The sequence below is a fragment of the Pyrus communis genome, chromosome 2 (assembly GCF_963583255.1).
Source record: "Pyrus communis chromosome 2, drPyrComm1.1, whole genome shotgun sequence".
Taxonomy (NCBI): Eukaryota; Viridiplantae; Streptophyta; class Magnoliopsida; order Rosales; family Rosaceae; genus Pyrus; species Pyrus communis.
This window is the reverse complement of record NC_084804.1, coordinates 22791868-22810275: the sequence shown is the minus strand read 5'-3', so window position 1 is coordinate 22810275 and position 18408 is coordinate 22791868. Positions and strand designations below refer to the sequence as shown.

Sequence of the window (18408 nt, the reverse complement as noted above, 5' to 3'; positions counted from 1 at the left end):
CACCCGTGCCCACCCTTCTATCACCCACCTATTCGTCTCCCCCTTTCCCCACCCCCTGCAACCCAAAAAGGAAAAAGAAGAAGAAGAAGGAAAAAAAAAACCCAACTTCGTCCCCCCTGCCCCCTGCAACCCATAAAGAAAGAAAGAAAGAAAAAAGAAAAAACACCCCAAGTTCGTCCCCCCCCACCCCCATCGGAAAGGATCCATTGGGAGACCCGATTTTAACCGAAGTTGTGACTGGATCCATCAGTGTCGTTAGGGGTGTCGTAGAGGGAACGGAGTGGGCTTGGTTGGGGGTGTCGCAATTGATTTCGCAGGAGCGATGGGAGGAATAGCGGGAGTCCAGGTAGGGGTGGTGCGAGAGAAAGAGTGTTGAAGGGAGTGGGAGAAGGGGTGGGTGATGGGAGGGTATGGGCACGAGTAGGATTTGGGGAAGATGAAGGATTTTTTTTTTTTTTTTTAATTTTAAATTTTAAATTTTTTATTATATTTATTTATTTATTTTATAAATAATTTATTTTTAATTTCCACGTGGATGACACATGGTACCCAGTCCTTGTCAACATGGGTGCCACGTCACAGTTAACGGGAGACTTAACAGTTTGACTAACGGATGTATGAGACTGTCCCAAAATTTACACTTTAGGTATGACTCTGGGATAAAAAAACTTGAGGTACTAAATGTTGAAAACCACGAAACATGAGGGTAGTAAACAGAGTTTAACCCTTATATTAATTAATCATTTGTTACCAATTTTAATTGTATTGTTTGTGTCCAATATGTGATACATCTTGCATGAAAAATCTAGGTTTAACTTTTATCCAAATTAGTCTCAACCTGTATGGTGCACATGATTGTCAAACTTAATTTTTTGTAATTTTATTGTTATTGTTTTTGTAGATGTTGAACTTAATTTCAAACCGTTGAAAGTAGACAACTTCCCCACCAAGTAGTGGTGCTCTGCCACTGCTCCACCAGATTTGGACACAATTATCTTCAGTCCCGCCTTTCGGTCCAGCTATGTCTGAGGCTCATGCGTTATCAGCTTATTCGGTGACAAATCCTCTACTAAGCGCCAAGCGGACTCACAACGATTCGGGAGTTCTAAGGATGCTGAGCAGTCTGTTGAGGCTTCTTTTGTCAATGGAAGGGGGATCCCAGACAGGTAATCCATCTTTCTCCTGGTTTTTATAATTTAAAAATTTGGAATTGAGATTATAATTGTTTTAAAGTTCCTAATTGGTATAAAGTGTTTGAATTGTTGGCTAGATGTGTTGTTTATGTTACTATATTGTTTGCAAGTTTTGGGAAATGTTATAGTTTTAGGAGAGGTTCCACTAGATTTTTGGTAGAAAATTGAGTTCATCTGACATTTACTTTGTTTATTTTGTAGTTCAAAAAAACACTAGGGGCCCATGTAGACTTTTGAAGACCGTAAATACCACTTACACCACAACCGAGAAGATCACAATTATGTGGGATCCTCGACATTATGCGACAGCAACAAAGGAGCAACACAGTGCATTAGCCAACAACATTGGTTGCATTATCAGGAGTCATTGCCCGCTCATGTGGGAGTTCTAGAGAGTCGTCCCGACTGATGTCAAGACCGTCATTCTTCATGAAATATTGGTAATTATTGTCAACCTCAAATACTCATTTCTTATTAAAGTATACACACATTATAAATTTTTAACTACTTTATAATTTTTGAGTTTTGCATCATCTCTATGATCTCACGAACCGTGAAGGTACATCCATGAGATTTGCACTGGCCGATTCACTCAGTGGTATGATAGGATGACAGTCCGAAGGTCGCTCCAACAGTTGGGTGCCTTAAAGAGTTAGAGAACCATCGGGATGAATGGAAATGGCTCTACTGCCATTTTTAGGATGAAAAATACCTCGTAAGTAATATTTTATATTTTTATAATCTTTCGATAATATTTTAATTTTTTTCATTAATTTGTTATAAATATCAAAACTAATATGCTTGTTTTAAATAACAGAAAAAAGTGAAAACAAACTTGATCAATCGGTCGAAGAAGAAACTTTTTCACCTCTCTGACTTGCAACGCTTCTTTTATAGGTTGAAGGAGAGACGTTAGGTAACCGTTATTTTTTGTTTTAATATTTTTTTATTGTCCATTGCACAGTTGATAACCTAAGTGTTAATTTTTTTGTTATTCAGAGGGAGTCGAAGTTTCTTGAGATTGCCATGTTCAAGGAGGTATAGGTTTGGCCCAACAATAAGCTGGCGGAGCAGCTCCATGTAAGTTATTTCAAATCTTTAATATTTAATTAGTATTATTATTATTATTATTACTACTACTTTTATATTAAAATTAATTTGTTTGTTTTCATTGTTCTAGGCCACTATGGTGGAGAAGAGCCAAACCGTTCTACAAGAGGTGGCTTCCCAGCTTCCCTTGGAGACCCCGCTCGAGGATGTGGTTCCCGCTGAGGATGCTGGTTTTCAAATCATGAAGGACAGTCTTAACCCTCCCTTAGTCGTAGGTCAGGGAATGTTTACCAAAGGCTTGGGAATGCCCGCCATCGAGACCTGTCTACCGTCTCATCCAAACAGAGAACAAGAGAGGTCGAATTGTTGACATATGAAGTGGTGGACCAGAAGCAACAGATTCCCACTAGCATGCCAGCTTGCGGCCCAGAGTAGTATGATGAAACAAATTCATCTTGCCCTTTAATTCTCTGTCATTTGGTTCCCTGACGCAAAACCTGCTCCAAAATTTATATTCGTATTTTATAAATTTTCCTTCTATTGAATGTACATTTTAATTAAATATTCTTTTTTCATTTTCTTTTTTTAATTTCATTAAATTAATTTAAATTAAATAAAACAATATTAATTACAATTACTAAAAAATATTAAAAATATTGGGCGACGAAGTTGCTTCATCGCATAAAATACAAAGAAAGGAAAAAATTATGTCGCATCGTTGCATCAAAATGCATATAATTAATCATTATTTAAATTTCTGGAAATTGATAGAACATCCTCTTTCTAAATTTTGCACAACAAAAGGGTTCGTCCCGCAAATTCATAGCGAGGACGGTCTTGGGCCGCAAAAAAACACGCGCAAGGACGGACCTTCATCATTTTGACTATAGAGCGATAAAGCCTTCCGTCTGAATACGTATTGTGACGGAGACTCTATTCGTCGTGCGATTATGATTGCATGACGAACTACTGTTTCTCCATCACATATGACCTGACATCACGATCTTTGCGCAACGACATTTTCACCATCCAAAATTTCTAGTGACTGATTTCGATTTAGCACGACGACCCTTTCTTCTTCAGTGTACCTGTTATTCTTAGTTATGTCATATAGTACTTGTTATATAAATCTTACAAGGCAAAATAAGATTATCTTTTTCAGGCTAATTTTATTTTTTGTTATTTTTGGATGGATTTTTATTTTCAATTTTTATGAAACTTTCTTAATGATTTTTTCTCCCACCCCTTTTTTGAGGGACTGTTCCCTGTAAACCCACTAAGTCAAGTCTAAGACATGAGATCCATGTCCTATGTTTTGAGAATAGATTAAGGTTTTTGAACTTAGAATCAAAGCCTTGTCCATTCAACGAACAAGTCAATACAATATTAATGTCCATTAATCAGAGACTAACCAAAAACCTAAGGCTTATTTTTACTTACACCTCCTGGAACTCGATTTTAATCTCACTTTACTCCCTATAATTCAAAAATTGCCACTTTACTCTCTAAAACTGAAAGTTCGGTTCACTTTGGCCCTGGAACTCGCATTTTGTTCCCATTTTGCACCCTAAAACTTAAAAGTTGCCTCTACAAAACTGAAAATTGGCTCTACATTGCCTTAGATATGTTAATTTCTTATGTGAGTTCGATTTGGATGCGTCTCGCTAATCAATTTCTTTTTTATTTTATCATATCTTCAATTTCTTTTAAACTTAACATTCTCCAATTGTGGAATGTCAACCCATAATGAAGATTTATGATTGAATTTATTGCACATGTCACATCGTCTTATTGTGTGTTGGGTCCCACATATGTTTTAGAAGGTGAACTATAAGTTTTGTGGAGAAGAGAGAGTCCACAAGTCAAAGTGGAACGAATCTTGAGTTTCAAAATGTAAATTGGCGACTTTTGAGTTACAGGGAACAAAGTGAGATCAAAATGAAGTTATAGGGAATGTAGCTAAAAATAAGCCTATTGATGAAACAACTTGTAACTTTACGATTATTTTCGCCTAGTTTCAAAAGATAGAGACCACATCACATAGGTACAAAGTGTACCTTGTTTTTGCATACTGTTTGAAATAACAATTTAGCCCATAAATAAGATCAATTCGGCCGAGTCTTTATGAAGAAAGGACAGTGAAAAGATCAAATTTGGGTGTCTCGGTCCAGTCTTAAACGAATTGAAAATGCTAGAGATCAGATTAAGGCTTGGATAAATACGAATTATCCCAAAGATCAGAGTGCCTGCATGAATGGATGCAGATGAATGAGTCTCATAATGGGATTGGATTTAGAGTCCTAGTTGGAATCAGAAAGCTTGAGACTGGATGGAGATAAAGTTTTGGCCATAAAGGGATAAAGGGAATATCCAAGCAAATGCCAAACAAACATAGTCCGATTGGAACTCTACCTTGACAGGTGGCCACCTTTTTAGCACATCTCTTGTCAACGCTAAATTGTTTATCATGGAAGCCTTGAGAAGAGGCTCTGCAACATTGAAATGTCCTTCAACTCAACAAATAACTCAACGGAAAAATCCTCGCTCTACGCAAACCCAACTACACACTTTTTGAGAAAAACACTAACTATCCTAACCTTCCCATCAACACATCTTTAGTTTGGACTAACAACATTGTGTTAACTATCGGTGCCATCTTCAATTTGGACTAACATCACTAGAGCCTTAGAATCAAGCAATCAAGGATCATCTTCAGTTTGGACTAACAACACTGCTTCTAGTTTGTTGGTTATCTATCCAAGTCTCGCCTAGTGAAAAGTTTTTAACTTATTCACCGAAAGATATCACTTTATTTGCTTCCCAGTGTTCAATGATTGGTTACTCTCAAGAGCATTTAGCAGTTTGGCATTCAGATGGCTGAACCACGTTCACCATTAAAATGCTAATCTCCTTTGAGTACCTGTGTCTTTATAGCCTGATATCGATTAAGAGAACCTATATTCTCACGAATATGGTGAAGGCAGCCGAACCTTGTGCAGAAGATCATGAACTTCGTAATGATCTAGGTAGCATTGTCTTCAGGTTTTAGAACCTAAGGTCGATATATGTTCCAACCATGGCCTTAACCACTTGAGACAGATGTTAGCAGTACATTCGATATGTACCACCATCACATCTATGCTACTCGCTCGACCGAGCTTGGTTGGAGTTGGCACACCCTCTTTTACAAGAAAGACATAGTTACTTGACCTGTGCGCAAGGTAAGCTTTGTAATTTTTAAGGTTAGCACATATAATAATTAAGTATTAAACCTATCATTTATATGAGCCAAACTTGATACATCTTGCAAATTCAGAAAAATATCCTTAACCAGTAGTGTTATTGGCAACAAGTGTTTTTATCCTAAATTTCCCCTTCTCTTCTGGAAATTGAGGCTTCGACTCTACTTTAGAAGCTGCCCATGGAGACCCTAGTTGCTAGTTGCTAGTTGCTACCATTACATTAGGCTTGACCAATGTGCCAATCTATAGTTGGGCCCAAACTCTGCCTTTCGTCTTTTAAAACTTTATTGGGCCAAATCTCAAGTGTATGAAAGAGCAAAAATAAAGAGCATGTGGACAGTGACCTGGTTGGACTGATAATCTTAAGTTAAATCAACCAAGTTTCATTTTCATTTCCTTTCTTCAAATTTAAGTATTATCTTTTCATAGAACGAGAGAAGTTTGAACCTGGGACCTATTATAATGCTAACTTATAATATACTCTAACTTTCATAGAATAAGTTTACCACTACGTAATGTTTCGACCCACATATATCTTGAAAAACTTATGCATGTCATTATTTTATTGAAACCAAACGTCATATTAGCATGGACCATTTTCACATAAGCCCTTCTTAATCAATAGTTCTACACATCTTGATAGAGAAAACATAATTCCTTCACTTTGGGTTTGGATGCAATAAAAACAAAAACCTCAGATTTTGACTAAAACTCGGGAATTCATGATAAAAATTCCATTTTTCCTCGTTTAGCAACTAAAGGCCCAGAAATTGTTCGTCATTTCACTATTTCAACGAAAAAACAAATTATTATTTTTCAACCGAGTGCCAAGCCTTCCTCATCGAGTCCAACTCGAAGAATCTTAACCAAGCGTTGTGTGGGGATACTCGAAGGACGTGGGATTAGGATCCTTTGGCTGGGTCATGGGTGTTGTTGATTCACTATAAAGTATACATATTTAAGGGCAACTGATGAAAGAGGGGATTTTCGTTTGGCTCTGGCATGCGAGAAATTTTTCATTGTGACGGGAATACAAGTGATATACCACGTATTTTAATAAAATTGGTGGGGAAATTTTATTTTTTAACTTATTAACTTTTTACCACACATAACCTATCATTTGTATAGTCATACGTAATATACTATTCCGTGTACCAATCACACTGAAAAATCTCTCCTGGCGTACGTGCAGGTATATTGGAGTCACTTCTCCACTTCATGCGGAGATGTTGGCAGCACGAGCAGCCATTAGTTCTGTCCAGAAACTACAGGCAGGTGTGGTGGAATTATTGATGATGGGGAGGTAATTTGTCGTACGCGTATGTAAAATATTGATTTTCTGTCATCTTAAAATTCCATAATCTCTAATTTCCAAACACTAAAATTTACAATTGTCAAGAATTTAAATTCTTTAATTGTAGATATGAATGGCCATGTGTCTTCAATCTACTATTTTGTTTGAGTGGACAGCCCATGCCTAAACAAAATTGTCAAAAACAAGTGGCTTGATAGGTTTGTTAGGTTAAAAAACACTTTGCCTAAAAAAAAAAAAAATCATCCAAGTAAGAGTGGAGAATATACGGCAAGAGAAGAGGAAATAAAAGACAGAATGCAAAAGAAAAACATCAGTGAGTTATACCAAGGCTAGCGAGGAGAGAATATAGTTAAAGTTATTTTGTACTCTTATTATTTCAAATAATGCAAGAAAGTACTACTACTGCTTGATGACATAGGCACACTTATTGAACCTCGTAAATATTATGTTTTATTTACTTTATATTCTACTGCACACATATCATCGATTTCATAACATGTTCATTTAAATAACGTGAAAAATTTACCTATGGTTCAAAATGTCAAGTGATGATGTTGAACCCAGAAGGTTACCTATGAGCATTCTTAATACAGTGAACTACACTTCTATGATGTGACACAAGGTTCCTAGTTAAAATATGAAATTGTAATACATTCCTGTAAATATGATTTTCCATTGTGAAACTTGTTCATTTCAATAGAGCACCATATAAAAGCTTATGAAATGTTGAAGCATATCTCCCATAAGTACATCCCTCATGTACACATAGAAGCAAATTGATCTGTACAAATTTCAAATGAGAATGTGTTATGAAGTGTATAAAATCCCTAAAGGATTCAAATTGTTTAAAATAAGCTTTGGAAGGGTAAAGCACAAATTATACACTTAATACCAATGGATGGTATAAACTGCCTTAGTGAGTACTTTCATTATGATATTGTTGCAATATACTATATCTCTTGCAAGAGTTGATATTAAATTTGGTCTTTTTAAGAGTCTAGAAAGATTATAAAGTGTTGAAAGGAATATTGTCTCGAGCTGCGGATCGAACAATATGCCAACACGACTCTTATCCATCAAAAGATATATGGTATTAAAGAACCATGTGGATTGAAGATGATGAGTTGAACACTCAAATGATTAATCAATATTTAGACACTATGAAAGATCATTCATTCTTGTGAGGGAAATGGTGAACTGATACTTGGTCCAGAAGTACCATATCTTACTGAAGCATGTGCCTTACTTTATTTAGCACAATACACTGAATCATATATTATATTTTCTGTGAAGCACAATACCAACATATGGATATTAGAATGAAATAAAGTTTATTTATTTTTATCTCTAGGAAATTATAGGCATGCACTTATTTTATTCCAAAGAACTCACTGATAGCCATGGTCTTATTGGGCAAGTAAAATTTGAATCTCTCTCTAGCTTGCATACAGATCACTCGCATGAAGGATTTGTATTTACATATGGAAATAGACTACCCTACAACAATCAATGAAGCAAACATATGTTACTACATTTTGATACCTCTCATAAATGCATATCTCTAAAGTTTTCACTTTAGAAGTTCAAGAATTGCATCGATAGGCATTTGCCTAATGGCAAGCTAGTTAATCTAGGTTTATAATAATCAGGGAGAGGCAACAATTAGGGGGAGCATTTAAGAGTATGCTACATTGGCCATATGAGCAAAATATATTTTATTTCCTTTTGACCATCTATTCATCTCATGAGTTATTATTGGAGAAGCTGTAAAGAAACAATTAATTGAACATGTCAAGCCCCGGTCCCAAGATGCCTCCAAGATCAACACATGACATCAAAATGTACCTCTCTAACTATCATGCCTTGCTTCCAAAACATGAACAAAAACGAACCAACAAGCCAATCATGTAGTAACTTTTCTTTTATCACATGGCTGCATCTAACTTTTGAGTAAGATTGCCCACATGCCCAAAGATGGGATCGAGCCATTGGTGGTTTAAAGGGCATTAACTCAAAAAGCATAGAGCTCCAGAATCACTCCATGGAACTCAACGAGCATGACTTAGTAGATTCCAGGCTACATAACGAAACCACATGACAACTAGCTAGAAATGTTGCTTTGTTAGCCACATACATCCCAATATCTTCCAACATAAGTTTCACAATTACAATAAATAATCAATTCAATGCCTCAAGGATGCACATATTAATATTTAACTACCTTAATCAATCAACAAGATCAAGTATCCTGTCAAGAAGTTTAATAAAGCAAATATATGTATTTCCCTAACTGGATTCCAAATAATAACATTGTAAACCTAATTTACAAACACATATGTCTACCGTGAGAAATTTCTGTTCCCAAGAATCTAGGGTTCTGGACTAACTCAACGAAGACAAACAAGAGTCAGGATTCCGGACCACTCAACAGAATCTAACTAGGATATGGATGCCCATCGCGGATTTACCAAGAACACTAATCCTTACTACCCTAGGTAGGGAATGATTACCCATTGCGGATATACCAAGCAAAACTATAAGCATAGTCTAATAGTGTAGGCAGTAATCAACCATTGCGGATATACCAAGCATGATCACCCTTAAAATATGTATAGTCCTCCATCGCGGATGTACCAAGCACACTAATCCTTACTACCCTAGGTAGGGAATGATCACCCGTTGCGGATATACCAAGCAGAACTATAAGCATAGTCTAATAGTGTAGGCAGTAATCACCCATTGCGGATATACTAAGCATGATTACCCTTAAAATATGTATAGTCCTCCATTGCGGATATACCAAGCAGGTCCGTATCCTATTGTACTAGGTAATGACCACCCATCGTGGATATACGAAGCAAAATCACTCATAGAATGTTTATAGTCCCCTATCATGGATATACCAAGTAGAACCATAGGTTACCTTAAAAAAAAAAAAAAAAAAAAAAGTACAACCATAGGCATAGTCTAATAGTGTAGGTAGTGATTACCCATTGCGAATATACCAAGCATGATCACCCATATAATACGTATGGTCTCCCATCGCAAATACACCAAATAGAACTGTACCCTATCAATTCCACATGACCAACATATATCTAAGCACACAGATATACAGTACTACAAAATAATTCTAATATATGGCTTCCGGCTTATCTCTTCATACTAATAGTTACCAAATATCATTATTGTCATCTAGAGCTCAATAATTACGTAAATCTTGATAAGGTGCCACTTGCACTTAATTAACCGAGATGCACATCACCCAAAATGGGTTGTTGACTAGAGTAGATCCACTAAGCTCTATCAAGCCTCTCGTAATGTTAACTTTCGCCCTTAAGAATGATTCAAAACGTGTTGACCAAAGTCAACTCTCAGTCAACAGGTCAGTAGTAAAGTTCCGGCCCAAGCATTGCCACCATGCGCCCCTACATGTGGCGGTTTTCGATGAACAAGATCCATAATTTTTTACTAGCACCAAACGCCACCAAACTTCATAGCAATGTAGAACAAGACAACGGAAAGAAATTTCATACCTGAGCCGACTCCTAAAGATAGGCGGAATGAGGTGAAAATCACCGAATAAGCCTCGGAAGGGCGTGAACTGCACGCCACTGTCCGACGTCCGATGGATGACTAGAGGCCATGTCCTTGAAGTTAGGTTGAGGCGAGTCCAACCCAGGTGGCGACCAATTTTGTTCAGTGGATTCACTGCAGATCGACGAGAAACTCGCTGCTACCCAAGTACAATTGTAGCCTGGATTTGTCGCGTACCGAGGCCAACGAAAGGGATATATGGGTGGATTGTGATATATGGGTCAAGGGCTACACTTTGCTAGTGGTGGTGATAATCGATTAGCTGGAAAACAACATGAATCCATGTTGGAAAAAATCTTTGTAGAACCGGGTCGCGTTGCCTAGTCGAATCAAGCACATAGGTCAACTTTCCAAAATCGAAAAATCCCTCCAACAAACTTGGCACTTCTATTTATGGAGGTTCAAATGACCGTTTTGCCCCTGTATTTGCTTGCTTATTTCTCCTTCGTTATAACTTCATTTTGTGAAAGGTTTTTTGCCTACGCATAGTGGGATCGAGTTTTATCCAAAAATACTAAGAGTGACCTCGAGAGGTCTATAAATTTTTAATGGATAATTATTCAAACTTTATAACTAAGTGGCTAATGCTCTGATAATAACAAAAATAAAATAAAATGAAAATACTAAGAGTGACCTCGAGAGGTCTATAAATTTTTAATGGATAATTATTCAAACTTTATAACTAAGTGGCTAATGCTCTGATAATAACAAAAATAAAATAAAATGAAGTTACAAAATATCCAATAGTGAAATTCGGGGACAAGATTTCAAAGAAGACTTGTGGCCATTCAAGGGGAGTGTTGTGACTATGGATGCCCACATGTCTTGCATCTATTATTTGGTTTGAGTGGATGACCCATACAAGAGAGGAGGATATACAGCAAGAGAAGAGGTTTAGAAGGGTTGTTAGGTTGAAAGACACTTTACCTATAAAATAATCATCCAAGCAAGAGAGGAGGATATACAGCAAGAGAAAAGGAAAGAAAAGACAGAGGAGAAATGCAGAAGAAAAATATTAGTGAGTTATACCAAGGCTAGAGAGGCAAAGTGCCTTTCAACCTAACAACCCTACCAAACCACTTTCTTTAAAAGAAAGTTATTTTATACTCCTATTATTTCGGATAATGAAGGAAAGTACTATTGTTGCCCTGAGGACGTAGGCATACTTGTCGGACCTTGTAAATATTGTGTCTTATTTATTTTATATTTTATTGCACACATATCGTTGGTTTCACAACATGTTCATTTAAATAACTCCAATTTTTTTCAAAACTTAAGAAGTTGGAAAAGCACTATTAATAGTTAAATTAATACTCACTATTGAGTTTGTTAATTTATTTAAAACTAACCTCTTACCACACAATGATGCGTGTGGCAATTTACTCTTTTACATCGTATTTTTTACTTATAATTTTTATTTTTGTTTAGTTTGATTTTCTTTTCAAAATAAATTAATTTATTTTGAAATCTTAATTAGGGCGATACGCATCACGCTTAGATTTCTAAGGCCTTTATTTAGTTTGATTTTATTTTCACATTAAATTGTTTTTCTTTCAGTCATAAACCCATAATATTCTCTTTTCTGTCACCATACAAGAATTATCTTCTCTTTTTGTTAGAAGAATAAAAAGACACGAGAGATGGTAGTTATACTAATCAATAGTGCATTCCCTATATATGTCAATTTTGTGTGGAGAAAACCTTACTAAATCAAAATTTACAATTTTAGGAACGTAATTATTATCCCATCTGATGTTCGACACCGTGTCTTAAGAGAATGTCCTGGATAAAATAGATACGTGGATCATAAATGTAAAATTATAGGAACAAATTTGTAGGACTTGTAAAGAGGGAAAAGATGACACGTGGGCAAATGGAAACCTCAAAATAACCAGTCAAACCCACAAGCAGCGGTTATTTGTAAGAAAAATCAGTTCCTACAAATCCCCACATTGAAATACGGATACCCAATATTTGGGCGCCAAACAAGGCTTCAATATAAAATTACAGTTACAAAACTTGAACACAATAATCCCCAAGAGAGAGAGAGAGAGAGAGAGAGAGAAGACACAAAACCTTAATCCACACTCTAAAAAAACCCAGGGAGGACAGAGAGAGTGGCATCTTTAGAGACAGAGCGAACTGAAGAAGATAAAAGGGCGAAAAAATGGCGCAAGCACATCCACCTGGGGAAAAAACCCAAGAGGTCCCAGAAATGGGGGTGAAAGGAAACCCAAGAAGTCCATCGTTCAAATTCAATGCACAGGCACCTGAATTTGTGCCGAGATCACATGCCCAGATGCCAATTTCTGGTTATTTCTATCCCTGCTTTCACTTTCTTGGTGACACTGCTTCCCCTGATTGGTTTTACGTTGAGGACCAAGAATTGCCTCCTTACTTGATCTCCAATAATCCCAATATCGATCCGCTTTCCAATCGGTCCAAGAACGCGATCCCGGATGATCTTCAACAGAAGATCATCAAGCAGGTGATGTGTCTTTGATTGTTAATTCTTTTATTCCTTTTGTTTTGTACGTCAAGGAAATGTCGTCTGTCAGACTGTGAATGTAGACTATTGACCATGTTGATTTTTGTGTGAATGTGTACCGTACCGGGTTCAATATGCCAAAAGAATGTTACCTATGTGTTAAATTTGCGAAATTATGTACGTAGATCTGTTTTTTTTATTATAAGGAATTAGATAAAATATATGTCTGGATTTTTGGATCATGTTGGGCAAACTGGGATCTTCCTTTTAGGACCTTCACTTATTACACTCCCACCATGGCTTTTACAAGTGAGATTACACTAATCGTTTGAATTTTCAAGCTTTAGTGGTTGTCTAATATGGTACCAACACCAATTGGCATAAAGTGGGTTCAAAACCTCCAATTCCGATTGCCCACTTCTCTCCCTTGCCACGCAGTTTCTTAATTTTCGGAAATAGGATTTTCGTTGTGGATCTTATCCAGTTTAATATAAGAAGCCATTGAAAGCGTTCGTCCAATGCTATCGATGTCCCATAACGAAACCTGTATCGAAATGTCTTAAACAGTTGGAGATCCTCTAGAAATTATGAGCCATCATTTCACTCTTTCAAATTTGCAATGCATGAGATGTTAAATTCTTCTAACATATGGATTTGTGTTATCCTTACCGATGCCCATCATCATTAAACAATTAGGACTGGACCATGACAGCGCCTTCTGAACCGATTTTTTTGCACAAAACAGGTGGAGTACCAGTTCAGTGACATGAGCCTGCTGGCAAATGAATCCTTAGCGAAACACATAAGTAAAGATCCCGAAGGCTTTGGTAGGAAATTTCAGAAACTACTCTCTGCAGATTTAAGTAATTTTTTGTTCCACATTTTAATTCATGCATAATTATGTATTTTATAACAGTTCCAATATCTGTTGTTGCCTCCACCAAAAAAATGAAGTCACTTATTAGTAACAACCATATTCTCGCCCAAGCGCTCCGGTCTTCTTTAAAGCTGGTAAATTGTCTGATTAAATTGCTGATAGTTTTGTTGTCATTCTTCGTTCCCAGATAGTATTACTCATTTGGTCTTCAAGCTTTCATCCTTGTTCTTTAATAATTTTATTGAAGGTTGTAAACGAGGATGGCAAGAAGGTTCGACGTAAGCATCCTTTTACTGAAAAGGACAAAGAGGAATTGCAGGTAAAAAGTAAAAACAGATGCTTACTAATTAAACTACATCGATTTAAGTTTTCTCATGAATCTTTTTATGCTGTGTTTGTTCTTTTTCCGTTCTTGTAGTCTCGCACGGTTGTGGCAGAGAATTTGCCTGAAGATCACTCTCATCAAAACCTAGAGAAGATATTCAGTGTGGTTGGAAGGTTGGATTTTTCGCACCAAGTTTTTCCATGTTCTTTCTTTTTTTTGTGTTATCTATTATGAGAGGATCATCACTGCATATTTACACTTTCTGTCAAGAACAGCGTGAAAACCATCCGAATATGCCATCCCCATGAATCCAATTCTTCTCGCTCGAAAGGCGATTTCATTATCAGCAACAAGGTACAAGAGTAAATTAACCATTTTGTTCTAATAGTTATATCATTTCACAAGAACTTTCTTAGAATTTTTCTTCTCATTTTACATTTTTATGCAGCTTCATGCACTTGTGGAGTATGAAACAACAGACATAACGGAGAGAGCGGTATGTTTAATGCCATTATAACTTCGGATTCCATCCTTTGTATTCTTAACATTTTTCATTCATCAGGTTGAAAAGTTGAGTGATGAAAGGAACTGGAGAAAAGGTCTCCGAGTAAGGATGCTGCTCAGACGCTCGGTATGTCCATAAAACAACAAAGGATGTGGTTTTCTGTAAAACGTCTACATATTCATATAGACCTAATTGTATTTGACAAGGCCTCATTGCTTCTGGTACACCATAATTTTCAGCCAAAGTCTGTTTTGAAGAACAGAAAGTCTGATTTCGATGGCATTTTAGAGGATGAAGAGCCATTATATGATTGTGCAGAAGAAACTTGTCACCCAAGCAACCTTGAATTGGTCATTGATAGTCCTAATGTAAGTCCTTTATTGCATAACCAGTCACGTTATCATGTTATTACATTTCCTTTTACATCATGTGCCGTACTTTATAGAGGCGAGATCCACCTATACAAGTGGATCACACTTCTATTAAAGGTGTGGTACAAAATGCGGTATAATAACATCTTTATCTCACATGAAAATCTGTTTGCGTAGGGTGAAGAAAATTCAGCGGGGTCCAAGAAAGGATGGGCGTGGGGGCGCGGTAAGGGCCGAGGACGCGGGCAGAGCCAGAGTAGTCGTGGCCTGATTGCCCCGTCTCCGCTATCAAGCAGCACCATCCAGTGTGAGTCATCTGCAAAACAGAATTCCAAGGGTCCAAGAATGCCAGATGGTAGTAGGGGTTTCACCATGGGAAGAGGCAAGCCAGTAAGCGCCACGAATTCGCCGTAGGAGAGTGAGTGATTTTGATGGTGGCTCAATTTTGATGAAGGTCTACTTAGTTACTAGAAGAATACGCATATGGCTCTCTGCCTACCCTAATTAAGGAGTCTTGAGAAGAAGGGAGATTTTGGTTATGCATGTGAAATGGGTAATTTGATTATTGATTTTAATTGAGGTGTATAATACGGTAAACAAAATTTTGGGATGTCATTAGCTCTTGGCAGTGATCATTTAGTGATCACATTTGTTTTTTTTGTTTTTGTTTTTTTTTTTTTTTTTTTCTTTCTTTCTCCCTATAGAGGTACTTTGCTTTTGGGATGGAATTTAATTCTCTTTTGTACAATTCTATTTGAATAATGAAGTTGATGGATGAACTCTCTCTCTCTCTCTCTCAACCATCTCTACATAATAATTTATAATTATAAGCACGAAATTTCATAGATCGGTTGTAAAATGTTTTAAGAAGGATTTTTTTCAAAACCTTGAATAGCCAAGTATTCATTCTAACCAAATGGGCGGATGAATGATACTTAAAGGTTTTTGTACCACAAGCCTATTTGATAATTATTTCATTATTCACTATTACTTTTGGTGTGAATGATAGCGTAGAAATACAAAGGGATACATAGAATATGGAGGGATGAAGAAGAGTCTAAGAAATGTGCAAGAAATGGACACAAAATGAAAACTAAAAATGAAAAAAATATTCTATCTTGTTTTCACTTTCAAGATTTTGTTTCATTCATTCTTCCTTATCTCTTCCCATTTTCCCCATCACCCTTCTTTAGAACCTCCTTTCGCCGTAACTTTTCTCATATCAGCACACTAAAAAAAAAAAAAAAAAAACTAAAAACTAAAAACAAAAAAATTATAAACGAATATTGTTTAATATTATTCTTCTCTTAGATAATAAATTAAAAATTATTTTTCTTGATTTCTTGGTTCGTTTGCCAGAAGTCCTTTATAGCTTCTTTCAAAAAAATAAAAACAGATCTTAATCAAGGGATTTCAAATTCTTAAAGCAGACTTTCTGTCTATTCAAGGAAAGATAAAAAATCACACTTTCTGTCTATTCAAAGAAAGATAAAAAAGTGGCCCATGCAGGTCTCGAACCTGCGACCTTCGCGTTATTAGCACGACGCTCTAACCAGCTGAGCTAATAGGCCTTGTTGTCCACAGTTCGTATCTATTCTATTATCACCTTGAGGCAGCTGCAACCTCGTACACAGCTCCTGCTTCACACAAGTTGCATAACATTTCAATTTAAACTTGTGTTACAAAATGTTTGAATGAAGGAGTTAAATTTGAAATTTAGATAAAAGTTAAAATTTATAAATTGACATGTATCAATTTTTTTGTTTGGATTTTTAAACATGGAAATTTAAAATTTTTGTGTGGAAAAAAAAAACTTGAAATTTGGGACTTACAATTCCCAAATTTAAATTTTCATATAAATAAGTGTCATTTTTGAATTTCCATGATTGAGAGCTTAAATAAAAAAAAAATAAATAAATAAAACAACTTCAGTATTCAATTTGCTTTTAATCATGGTTCAGTTCAATTGCCCACCACTCCAACTTTTGCTTACCCATGTTTTGTAGCCTTTTCATATTGTGAAATCGCTGAAATGTGAATGTTATCTTTTTGCTCTGTGGTGACAGTTATGGCTCGTTCGCTAGAAGCACTTTTGTGAAACCTAACTGCTTTTATTTATTTATTTATTTTTAATATTTTTTTTAATGTATTCTAAACCTTACCTGTTGACTCTTGGTGTTGTGTTGAAGATATGAGGACTTTATAGTATGTACATGTATAGTATATATTAAAATTTTTGCTGTTAGATTCTTAGTTGTATCTTTGGTTGCATATGCAATTCTTTTTCATTTGATGCATTCTTGCACCAAAGCATGATAGAATTTGTGTAAGATAGGAGATTATGAGTTGCTTATGAAGAAGGTTTGAGGTTGCACTATAAAACTAATTAGCAATATGCATGGAGAGTAATCGAAGACTTATAAGTATGTGCAAAGTCCATTCTTTTCCCGACGTATGATACACAATCTCAACATTTTCTGCGACGATGAAGTATAAATCGACAATGTCCTTTGGATAAGTCAATCTAGATATGTAGAATATAGAACCCAGATCCTGGGCCTAAGGATCAAATGATCCGGACCATTGAAATTTGATCCAACGGCTACAAACAGGAGACCCCTCTAAAAGTTATAATGATTGTAGTCATTGGATCAATTTTCAACGGCCCGGATCATTTGATCCTTAAGCCCAGAATCTTTAGATCCAAAGAGGATCTTAGTTCCAGAATATATATCTTCAGTTCAACAATCATTACACGCATTGAATAAATCCTGCGTAAAAGCAACATCAGAAATCCTTTTATACATAAAGACTTTGTATGTAATTTTCAACATATCTAAGTGCTTTCCCAAAATTATTTTAGGTTAGTGTAATTGTGTTTATCTTCTGTATTTTTTTTCACTTGCATCAGCTAACACAAATCACCTCTCTGATAGGCTATGCCTGCCATTAGTGAAAAAAAATGATTTTGCTAGGTCTCCGATTTTTTTCTCTTACAACAAAAGATTATGCAATGATGCATATGAAGAAAGCTAAGGTTTAACTGAATGATGTGAAATACATATGCTCGTTAGGCTTCATACTCTGACGAACCTTGCTCTAATATATCATGAGGATTGCACCCCAAAACCAGCAAGCAATGGTAGGACTAACCCAACTTCTCATAAGCTCATTCAAAGTTTCATAACTCTCAGATCGATGTGAGACATCTACACTTCCCAAGTATACATCCTTTCCAGTTATGTTTTGAAGTTAGACGATCAGAAGTGAAATTGTAGTAGAAAACAAAATTGTATAATGCAAAGTGCTTAGTTAAACACTTCAACTTAAATACTTTGGTTAGCTTTGCTCTCAATGACATTTGTAATTCCACTGATATTCGTATGATGAAATTGTAGTAGAAAACAAAATTGTATAATGCAAAGTGCTTAGTTAAACACTTCAA

At 36.1% G+C, this 18408-nt stretch overlaps 1 protein-coding gene and 1 non-coding gene across 2 annotated transcripts; one reads left to right on the top strand and one right to left on the bottom strand.

Moving 5' to 3' along the window:
• The first annotated feature begins 12467 nt into the window (after nt 1-12467).
• LOC137722863 (la-related protein 6C-like) lies at nt 12468-15564 on the top strand. The gene is made up of 10 exons (XM_068461969.1): nt 12468-12885; nt 13631-13712; nt 13802-13896; nt 14010-14081; nt 14181-14260; nt 14363-14441; nt 14536-14583; nt 14650-14718; nt 14832-14960; nt 15141-15564. Exons 1-10 carry the CDS (start codon nt 12565-12567, stop codon nt 15375-15377), a joined length of 1212 nt encoding a protein of 403 aa, XP_068318070.1. The 5' UTR covers nt 12468-12564; the 3' UTR covers nt 15378-15564.
• An 896-nt stretch (nt 15565-16460) lies between these two features.
• TRNAI-AAU (transfer RNA isoleucine (anticodon AAU)) lies at nt 16461-16534 on the bottom strand. Its single transcript has one exon. It is a non-coding gene; the product is annotated as a tRNA-Ile (tRNA).
• Nucleotides 16535-18408: the final 1874 nt, after the last annotated feature.